Raw genomic sequence first — 11475 nt, 5'->3', positions numbered from 1 at the left:
CAGTTTGGAGAAGCAGGCAGGAGTACTGACAATCAATATCAGTTTAAGTGTGTAGTATAGAAATAGAATATTTTCAGCCCTTTACCTTGCTGTCAGACAGCTCTTTACGACGGGGAACTGAAGCTGTTATCTCTGCTCTCTTCAAGGCCACCAGACTCCTTTGATAAAAATATGGTAAGTCTGACAGCAAGGTAAAGCTGAAAGAAATTTTACGTTCACTTAAACTAATAGATGTTTTTAGTGTGTAAAATGTGTTGAGCTGCTGCCCCCGTCAACAGCAGGACATAGCTTCTGTGTCAGTACTCTTGCCTGCTTCTCCAAACTGGGGGCGTGCCGACCCCCCCCCCATCTACTATAGCTAACACACTGACTATGGAGAAGTAGCTCATACACATCGAAACATCTGAAGTATCCCTTTATTAAGGAAAAGATTAAATATTCGTAGTATAACGGAATACAGATCAACAGCAGCACAAACGGCAGCACACACCTCTGGAAACTAGAACATTACAACCTGCATAAAGGAAGATGTACTGCAGGACTGTGTATCAGACTGGGTTAGTTTTAGGTGTACCTAATAATAGTTGTATGTTATGGGGTGATGAGGAGAGGACCCAATTGCAGAGAGGAGGAGGAGGCAGGAACAGGTGTACAGCAGTTTATTGACGATTGGAACAAACAAAAAACAACCCACAAGCTAGACATGATCAGACAAGACAGGAAACCAGACTATCAACATAAAACAAGAAGCAGGACAACAGACACTTACCGTGGAACAGACCAAGAAACAAACACAAGGAGCAAGACAGGAAAGATAACCCCAGTAAAAACCCCAAACCATAACAGTACCCCCCCACCAAAGACAGATACCAGATGTCAAAACAAACCCATAAAGAACAAAAAACAACCCTGAGAGGGCGACAGACACTGGGGGAGAGGGGGACCAGGGATCGGGGCACAGGGAGGCAGGAGGACCAGGGGAGCCAGGACACAGGGAAGCAGGGAACAAGGACACGAGGAGCCAGGACGACGGGACAAGGAACGGAGGAGCCACAGAGGGAACAGGACAGGGAGCAAGGAAGTGAACAAATCAGGGAACAAAAGAGGGAAAAGAGAGGGACTGGAAAAGAGGGAGCAAGAGAGGGACAAGGAAGTAGGGAGCGAGAGAGGGACTGGGAAGGAGAAAGAGGGACTGGGAAGGAGGGAGCAAAAGAGGGCCAAGGAAGGAGGGAGCGAGAAAGGGACTGGGAAGGGGAGAGAAGGAGGGAGCGAGAGAGGACCAAGGAGGAGACAAGAGAAAAGATGAAACGTGACAAGAGAAGAGACAAGACGAGAGAGGAGGGGAGACGAAAGAGGTGATGAGGGTGAGGAGACGAAGTAAGGAGACAGGACGAAAGAAGATACAAGGCAAAGAGAAGAGACAAGGCGGAAAGAGGAGACAAGACGAGATGGGAGACAAAACAAAGAGACAAGAGAGCAGACAAGGAGAGGGCATAGGGGAAAATGGCACGAGGGCGATACAAGGGCAGAGCATGTGTAAAGGGCACAAGAAAAGAGCACTAGGAAAGACCCAGGGAAAGGGCACGAGGCAAGCTAGGCATAGACCGGAGACAAGCAAGAAACCGGGGAGAGGGACGAGAGAAAAGGAGCGGAGGAGGAATTAGGGGCAGGGACCCAGAGGGAGACCGAGAGACATAGAGGGCGAGGCGGACCGAGGCAGAGAAGAAGACAGAGGGACACAGAGAGCCAGGCAGACGGACACAGGCACAGGCGGAGACAAAGCAAGAGAGACACACTGAGAGAGGGAGCTAAACAGAGACGGAGAGATGACAAAACACAGAGAGCCGGACAGGCAAAGAGGAGCAAGACAGAAAGACACAGTAACCGAGAGGGAGACACGCAGAGAGCAAGGCCGACAGAAAGAGAAAAAGAGACAGAGCATCAGTGATACACAGAGCGAGGGAGAGACAGACAGACACAGGGAACAAAAGAGACAGAGCAATGGAAACAAGTAAAGGGATGGGGCGAGGACGGAGACAAGTGAGGAACCGGAGGACAGGAACAGAGTAAGGGAGCACGGAGAGAGGGGCAAAAAACAGAGAAATTGAGATGGACTGGAAAAAACGGAGAGCCACAGGGAGAGTCACCCACACAAACAAACAGAAAAAGGGAGAGATAGGGACCGAGCGAAGGGGACACACAGAGAGGCTGGATGAGTAGGGCGGAGAGAAAAGACGAGGGAGAAGACGAGACACAGAAAGCCAGACAAACCAAAAGGAGAGCGAGACAGACAGGAACGGGGACTGAAAGAAACCAAAGCAGAGAGTGGAATACGTAAAGAGACGACAAGAAGAGAGACGAGTCGAGACGAGATGGGGCGCACGAGGAGCACGAGGAAGCCCACGGGGGAGGGGGGGCGCACAAGGGGACAAGGGAAAGCCCAGGGGGGGGGGGGGGCGCGCGCGAGGAGGCTCACTAGGAAACGGGACAGGCATAGACCGGACAGGTTGGGACGCGGACGGAATGGAGACAGATGGGTCAGGTTCAGGGACAATTTTAGATGGGATGGACGGAGACGATGTGACTATAGGCGGATTGGGTCTAGGGAATAATTTAGACGGGGCAGACACAGGGAAAGGGAGGAAAACGGGGACAGGAACGGAGACAATGACAGAGACGGTGACCGGGACAGGGACAAACACTGGGACTGAGACAAGCACGGGGACAGACGAAGGCACAGGGATAAGCACGGGGACAGGGACACAAACAGGCGTATAGACGGGGATAGGAACAAAGACACGGGAACACAGACAGAGACAGGGACGGACACAAGACTAGGGAGACTAGAACTAAGGGGGGCTAACATATGAGGAACTGGGGTTCCTGAGGGCCTGGGACTAAGTCCAGGACCGGAGGAAGCCAGGGGACTGGGCCCCAGGGGACCCCCAGAACCGGGACCAGGGGGACCCCAGGTGCCAATGCCCAGGGAGGGCAGAGGCCCAGACGCCGGCTGGGGGTCGGGGGCGCTGACTGCCGGCCGAGGGCCACAAAGGTTGGCCGTCGGCCAGGGGCCAGGGGAGGACTCATCAGTGGCAACTCCCCGGGAATCCGTCTCATTAGGCTCCGGGAGGGGACCAAACTCCGCGTCCACCTGTTCCCACCGCACCATCATGAGGTGCCATGTCTCCGTGGGGTCCACCTCGTGCATGCGGCGGAAGGCGGCGGACATGAGATCCGCCAATGGGTCAAACGGGTGCAGGAGCGGGTCAAATCTGTACTCTGCTGGGTCCATTGTTGGCTTTGTCGTTCTGTTATGGGGTGATGAGGAGAGGACCCAATTGCAGAGAGGAGGAGGAGGCAGGAACAGGTGTACAGCCGTTTATTGAAGTTTGGAACGAACAAAAAACAACCCACAAGGAAAAACACAGACCAACGGGGGTCCAGGGGACAGCAGCAGGGAAACAGACAGGACGACAAGGCAGGGAAACTTACAGGGAATACTGGGAGCAGAGACGGGAAGGCGGCAACAGGACGGCTCATCAACAAGCGTGGAAACAGGCTGCATGCAGTGACAGGAAAAACCGACAAAGCACAAGACAAAAGGAACACAGAGGTTAAGTACAAGAGGTAATGAGGTAATGGGGGAACAAGTGAGACGTCAAGTGAAGCACATTAGGGTGGGGCAGGACAATCAGACAAGCACAACGCAAAGCTAGACAAGATCAGACAAGACAGGAAACCCGACTATCAACATAAAACAAGAAGCAGGACAACAGACACTTACCGGGGAACAGACCAAGAAAGTAACACAAGGAGCAAGACAGGAAAGATAACAAATTGTAGATAAGATTAAGGTGTACATACTTTACTGTTACATTTAGGGGTGCAACGGATCACAAAACTCACGGTTCGGATCCGATCATCGTTTTGAGTCATAGATTGGGTAAATTTTGGATCAGCACAAAAAATTGGGGAATTTAAATGATTATAAAAATGCAATAACAATAATTTCTTCTTTCACCATTAAATTGCTGTTAAATGACACAAACAGATGAGAAATGGGTATTTTACAATAACTTTGAATGCACCACAAGATTATTAAGAAGTTAAAATCCAGGACAGAATTTTCAAATGCTTGTACACATTTGTTGTGTTGCCGAAATGAGACACCAAATCCGCGTTGCTATTCTGTCTGTTAGATACCAGATGTTAACATGCGACGTTCACGTGAACAGAAAATTGCGTTGCCTGTATCTTTTCACTGAAACCCTCTATAAAGATTTATCAGCCTACTTTAAGTAACAGCGACAGTACACATTTATTTCACACTATTATTATGGTTAAATTGAGCTGCGGTTCACATGCATTCTGAACCCTGCACTATGGTCCATTACCCCACTAGATACACTTGTCAGATGGTCTTTTTAAGGGAAAGTAAAGGTAAAATAAAGGGCTTGGGTTTAGTCTGATATGTACAGAAAGGAGCAGACCATGTGAATTACACCCAGGGTCATTTTTTGTGTGAAAAAGTGGTTAAAAAGCAGCATTTATCTTAAAGGCATTATGCGAAAGACTTGCCCAATGGTTAGCACTGTGGCCTCACTGCAAGAAGGTATTGGGTTCAATCCCTGGTGATCCCTGGCCTTTTTGTGTGGAGTTTGCATGTTCTCCCCGTGGTGTGTGCGTGGGTATTCCCACTACTAAAAACATATTCCCCTCCCTCTCTACCAAGCCAATGTGTGATGAGCGTCTGGCGTCTTAAGGCTGGCGTGCGTCACCCAGGTGGGTGGTACACATTGGTGCTGTTAGAGAGTAGTATCATAACAATGTATAAACTCCTATAAAAATTATCTTTATCAATTATGACCCTACTACAAGTGTGTGTCTCTCTGCAGAGAACCTGCCCTCTGCCTCTGCTTTCTTATCTTGCTGTGTTTAAGACGTTTATGGGCGTCAGCCTCTATAAAGGCATGTCTATGATATGTCAGATAATGGTGAAAAACTCTCAAGATGACATGATGAGTGTCTTAACGTACTTTTTGCATACTATTTATGTTCTTGACTGTAGCAGTACTTTGCTTTATTGTTTATTCTCTCTTAATTTGTTCGTTGTTTAATGTATTTACTAATATACACCAAGGCATATCCCTTGCAACTGCAAACAGTCCAGAGTCACAAAATTTAAAGGGATATAAAACAGCACAAAAGCAGAAAATGCTAGGCATTTTTACTACTTTTACTACTTGTATCTGTTAAATGTCCCCATAGAAACCTCCAATGCTGTTACTTAGTGCTTGTTCAGCATGGCTTTATCTTTACAGGATTTTTCATTTAAATCACTCATTGTACAATATTTCTTGAGTCTGTTGTTGTGAGTTCTGTGCTGTGTCTTGCTGGTACTGTCAGTGAAACCTGAGTCATGCTTGCAGAGCAGACACGCCCTTGCTGATAACTCAAAGTAAACACAGGTCAGTTTCTGTAGACTGGCAAGTACTACTACATAAAGCAGGTATTTTAAAAAAAACACCCGGCTCCTCTGGCTCCACCTACAGCCTGTAGTTTATTTTGCAAAAAGACAACGCTCCCTGGTCAGATGCACCAATCAGGGCTAGGGGGGGGGTGTCTCACTGCGTGTCAATCGTTGCTCATGCATTCATCATGCATTCATTCTCCCTCGTGGGGGGAGGGGCTTAGGAGATTGTTTGGGCTTCAGCAGAAAGGGGTTGAGGGACTGAGAAGTTGTCAATGTTCAAATTCTTTGGCTAAGTCCTGGATCTTCCTGATCCCACCTACAGCATCTTTAAGTAAAAATCTGTCTGCCTCCTCCCTTACTGTATGTATATATATATATATATGTATTATATAATAATAATAATACATTTTATTTAAAAGCACCTTTTTTCGGCACTCAAGGACGCCGCACAGGGTATTCATATAATAAAAACAGCAAAACTAATACTATACAACAAAACAACAGAAAAGGCAGAGCAATAGACATTTAAGTGGAATAGGCAGTTTTAAACAGATGTTTTTGTTTTGATATAGTAAAGCATTAGGTTGTTAATGCATTAATGTCTAAGTTGCATTGCTGTTTTCTTAGGGTGAAGCAAACTTTTAACTATGTTAGACATTGATGATTTTCTTGATAAATTCATTTATTGTTTTATTTGCTAAATGTAGGAAAATAATCTTCACATTTCAGAAGCTGAAATCTTAAAATGATTCAGCCATTTTTGCGCGAAAACCATTTAGCTCAAATTGTTTGCTGTTGGATAGTTTATTATTTACCACAAAGCATTGTGTCCTCAGTGTTCTTTGTATGTTTTCTACATACAATCTTAATCTGTAAAGTAACTACAGCTGTCAGTAGTGGAGTAGAAGTATAAAGTAGCATGAATTGGAATTACTTAAAGATACCTAACATGTGTGTGTACTTATGTACATTCTGGTATACTGTAGTAGTAGTCTGACATCATGCACACAGCGGGCTCCAGGTTGTGGCTGAACATGCTGTTGTTGTTCTAACTGACTGAACCAGTTAGTTAAACTGTGTGTTTGTAATGTATACTTTCTTTTCTCTGCGATTGTCAGCTTACAATGTGCAAAATGTGATCTATGTGTGTGTGTGTTTACCTACACACACTGTTTTGCTATTGTACGAGTGGGCTTCGGCATGTCTGTTTTCACACGTAACACAGTCTCCTTCCCTTTTGTTCACATTGCATTCTTTCATGAACTCATGCATTTATTGATTTACTCCCGTGCTGCTTTGTTTTCATCTGTTTTTTGTGTTAAATGTCTGATCATCCATTTATCCCACACCCTTCCTCATCCCTCTCGTCTGTGTGTCTCCTCTGCCCTCTGTGCAGGTGGTACTATGGGAATATAAACCGTGTGAAAGCTGAGAAGCTGCTGCTGGCTTCCCAGAACAAAGATGGCTCCTTCCTAGTTCGCATCAGTGAGAGTCACAGTGACGAGTACACAATCTCTGGTAAGTGGTACCACCGTCCATCCACAACCGTGACCTCTCCCCACTCGTCATGTCTCATAATTTATAAAACTTCCTTCTTCCAATCATGCCTTGCACTTCAAATTATATAAAGGGTTATTTAGTTTTTTTTCCAACCTGGACCCTTTTTTCCCATGCATTGGTGTCTAAGTGACAATGTAACCCTATAGAGGAAAGCGCACCGTAAATTTCCATCCACTAAATTTATGGCCACTGACACTCAGATTATTATTCAGTGTCAGACAACATTATGGAAAGGATCCGTACAGAGAAAGACCAGTTTTGTTAAAGAATGAGATCCTTTGTGTTGTGATGTTTTAATTTTTAATTATTATTTTTTTTGTTCACATGAAAAATTTCAAAATCACCCTTTAAGTTGCAGTGCTTTGAGCTCTCGGCCATCGTACCATATTTCAGTGGAAATCCACTCACTTAATTTCTTCTTCACCTCCTCTCTGTTTCTTTTCCACCTTCCTGTCCTCCATCCATCACCCCTCCGGCCTCCACTTCCCTTCTGTCTTTCAGGGTCTCCAGTCACTGTCAACCTTAATCTCCCTGCATTCGATTTTCTCTCTCTGCTCCCACTACAGGGGGCAGTGGGTTACACAACGGGCCCTCAGGCAGCCTTTTCAAAGCTCGCCAGTGGCAGAAATGGCTGATTATAGTTTTAAACTTGTACGTTTGTTGTTGTTGTTTTTTTTCCACCAGTTTTGTAATTGGACGATGTAACGGTAAATTAAAGGATGAATTCTAGTTTTTTTTTCAACCTGGACCCTATCTTCCTCTATTTTTGTGTCTAAGCAACTTATAAGCACCGCAATCATTGAACTTGGTACAGTATTAAGCGGGGCAAATATTCAGTGTCAGTTTGGTCTGCTAAAAGTTGTGGTATTGCCATCGAAAGGCTCAGATTAATATTCTAAGTGTCTGATAACATTATGGTAAGGATCATTACAGAGATAGACTTTTTTAAAACCTATTTAAGACCTTTCTGTTTAACCAGAAACAGCTCTGAAGTTGCTAGCGCTAAACCCTTCAGACTCCATTTAAAAAAGCAATACTTTTAGAGTTCATAGAGCCAATGTATTTTTACATGTAAATCTGTAAACTGTGTTTATGTCAAACAAAACTAGAGCTGGTATGATTGGAAAAGTAGGAAGATGACCCAAAATGTCTTTTCATAGTTTTGTATCGTTTCTGTTGACTTTGAATGACGTGTATTTTACAACGCTAAAATTACTCTTTATTTACATGGAGTCTGGTGGGTTTAGCTTACGCAATTTGACGGATGTTTTTATGTTTACAAGAAGGATCTCACTCTTTAACAGAAAGATCGACATTTAGTTAAGGATGTGTGGAAAATATGTGATACATGATAACATTGTTGACTATTGTGATAACGATATTACTTACGATAAATTAACAGATATTAAAATGTACTCAGTTCTGCATTTCTGCTGCTTTCAGTGTTCTTCTACAATAGAAGAAATCACTTGTTTAAGTTAAAACAACTAAAAGGAAATCCTTTCAAACAATCTTTTATTGAACAAATTGAACATTGAATTGACGTTAACAGGCACCACTAAAAAAAGTTACCCTTTAAAGTGGAGTTTTCTACTGACTATCTTTCAACTAACAAAAAATCTCGTAGTGTCTAGTACGATATGTTGCAGCCTTTTGCAATATGTCTATATATGTAATAATATGTGCAGCCCTAGTGTCCATGCATGCAACAATATAAACACTGAATTAGACAAGACATTGCAGTTTATTCTTTCATCTTCATCTTCTTCAAGAAATATAATTGACACATGATGTTTTGTTTTGGTTGTACGTTCTTTTAGGTGTTGGAAGGAGTATTTTTGAACATAGGAGGGAGCCAGGCTAGCTGTTGTTCCCTGATTGAATACTTAATGCTAAGCTAAGCTAATCACCAACTGTCTCCAGCTGTGTTCTTCAAGGGATAGTTCAGATATTTTAAAGTGTGGTTGTATGAGCTATAGTCAGTGTGTTAGCTACAGTAGGTGTTTCTCCGTCATGAAGGGCTATCCCACAGCAAGGTAAAGTGGTTAAAATATTCTAAATGTAGCATCCACTTAAACTGATATAGATGTTTTAGGTGCCTCCATCCACAGCAAACTATCTCATTAATACATAAACATGAAATTGATTTTGTCATCCAACTTTTAAAACGAAATCTCCAAAATGTTGTACTCCTCCTTTAGCAAAGGCAATCCTTGCTTGACATATTTGGAAAAAAACAGCCCAGAACATGGCAGCTGAGTAAGCTGGCAGATCACATTTGTAATGATTTTGTTTTGTTTTCCGTAATTAAATTTAAGCTTTTTCTTAAAAAGGTTTTGTATACAGTAGCGTTTAGTGTCTTGTCTTGCGTTGCAGTGACCTACATTTGGAAGCCTAAGCCCACGGCCAATCCTTTTATGGTCCTCCTGAGACTTGGGACTTTAAAGCCATTGTTATTTCTCTCTCTCCTCAGCATCACCTCCAGGTCCTTTCTCTCTCTTCTCTCACTCTGTCCCCTTTTTTTCTTTTCACCCTCTGGCTACACCATCTTCTACGTCTGAATATTTCCCTCTCCATCCCTCCGTCCACTTCCTTCTTCTATCGAATCCTTCCTTTCTACCCTTCCCCCCCTTCTTCAAGGTCCTATAGGTCCCAGGGAGAAAATGTTACATGGAGAAAAGTTATATGCTCAATTTCCCTCTGATAGTCATCCTGAAACATCATGAGTACTCATACTCTGTATGAGTGTGCATACAGAACAAACCTTCAATTACTCTGTTTTATGACACAATTACACACATTCCTCACCACCATTGTCTTGTTCTCTGAGTCTATGATAATATAGTTAATGCTTTCCTGTGAGGACCAAACTCATGTTATTCTGGCTGCATGTTGCAGTCACTATCTGATTGTAACTTATGCTAATGCTGTGAGTTGGACAGTTCCCTTCAGAGCATTCATCTCAGTGTCATCAGGTCAGCTTTGTACGGTGGCCGACAGGAGGCAAACAAAAAAAACACATGCAAAAAACATCTTAATTAATTAATTTGAGAACACATGCGCAAAGCGAGGTTTGCAAGAACCTTAGCTTGCTAACTCATGTGACCCCCAATATTTTGCTCTTTGTCCTCTTACAGCCCGGAATGAGGGGAAAGTGTACCACTTCAGGATCCAGCGCTCCATCATCGGGGCATACTTTGTCTCAGATAAGATCTCCTTTGCCACGCTGGGAGAGCTGATCTCCTACTACCAGAAAAACCCTCGCAGCCTGGGAGTGCTGCTGGAGGAGCCCTGCTCCCAGCAGGTAGGACACAAAGGGACACACAAAACACAATGGTTAGTTCTGGGGACATTTTCCGGGGGGCTTTGTACCAAAAGGTCCCAGATCGGAAGGTCATACTTTCTGAAAGTACAGGAACCTTTGGGGTAGGGTTTGGAATCACCATCGGTCATTCGTCAAACTCACAGCACATATACTATGATAGACTATACTAAATGTTGAAATATGTCTTATTATAAAATGACTTTTGTATGTATCTTTTGACATTCTATACTACAACTTTTTATCACTTTTTATGACGTACTTTACAATGACTTTTTATCACATTCGTACTTGACTATTTTATGACTTTTTTTCAACATACTAGACTATGAATTTTTCATGACTTTTTATGACACAAATTCTTGAGTCAGGAAGACTCTTTTTTAGGACACAAAGTCATAAATAAGTCATTATAACATCTCGTAAAAAGTCATAATAGAGTATTATCGAATAAGTTACATCGTAGAACGTCAAAAAAGTCATGGTATAGTATGTTTAACATTTTGAAATAAAATTACATTTGCAAAATGGGGAACCTGGTATTCATTTTAATATTTTCTCTGCTCCTTACCAATACATGTAAAATAGTACTCAACTACACCTGCTGCTTGTACACTGTACAAGCAGCAGGTAGCAGCCAATGAGGACTCCCACTGTTCCAGTATCTCTTTTAATAGAGCAGCTTTTGTCTCTGCAGTGGTAATCTGAAACAAAGTGCAACAAAGAGCCTGAATCTATCTTTCTATTGTTTCTCTGCAGCAGCCATTTAATGAGCGCTGTCTTCTGCTTTATATGCAGAGATTAATACCAAGAGGCAAACATATATTTGGAGTGTAATTAACCAGAAGAAAGAATATTTGAACAGTTTCAGAATATAATCACGTGGCAGTGCTGTAATTGCACACGCTATCTCTGCACTGCAGCTTACATCAACCCCCAGCGTGCTGTATTCTTTATTCATGGCTCATCAGTTTGAGCCCAGCGGGACACACACACAAACTTCATAACCGGCAGAAATGTGTATATACATTTTTTTTAGTCTTAACAACTACTCAAAGACCTTCTACATATTACAGGAACCATTCACCATTCACACACATTCATACACTGTGGCCGAGGC

At 43.3% G+C, this 11475-nt stretch overlaps 1 protein-coding gene across 1 annotated transcript in view; it reads left to right on the top strand.

The window, feature by feature from the left end:
* Nucleotides 1-11475, top strand: part of LOC116670090 (tyrosine-protein kinase SRK3-like) — an 89980-nt gene that overhangs the window by 4899 nt on the left and 73606 nt on the right. The window contains exons 2-3 of the mRNA XM_032500398.1: nt 6870-6991; nt 10171-10337. Of these exons, the coding sequence (XP_032356289.1) occupies nt 6870-6991; nt 10171-10337 (289 nt within the window). The remainder of the gene's footprint in view (nt 1-6869; nt 6992-10170; nt 10338-11475) is intronic.

The sequence above is a fragment of the Etheostoma spectabile genome, chromosome 20 (genome assembly GCF_008692095.1).
Source record: "Etheostoma spectabile isolate EspeVRDwgs_2016 chromosome 20, UIUC_Espe_1.0, whole genome shotgun sequence".
In the NCBI taxonomy this organism is placed as follows: domain Eukaryota; kingdom Metazoa; phylum Chordata; class Actinopteri; order Perciformes; family Percidae; genus Etheostoma; species Etheostoma spectabile.
Note: the sequence above shows the minus strand (reverse complement) of the source record. Positions and strands in the feature narration are given on the sequence as shown.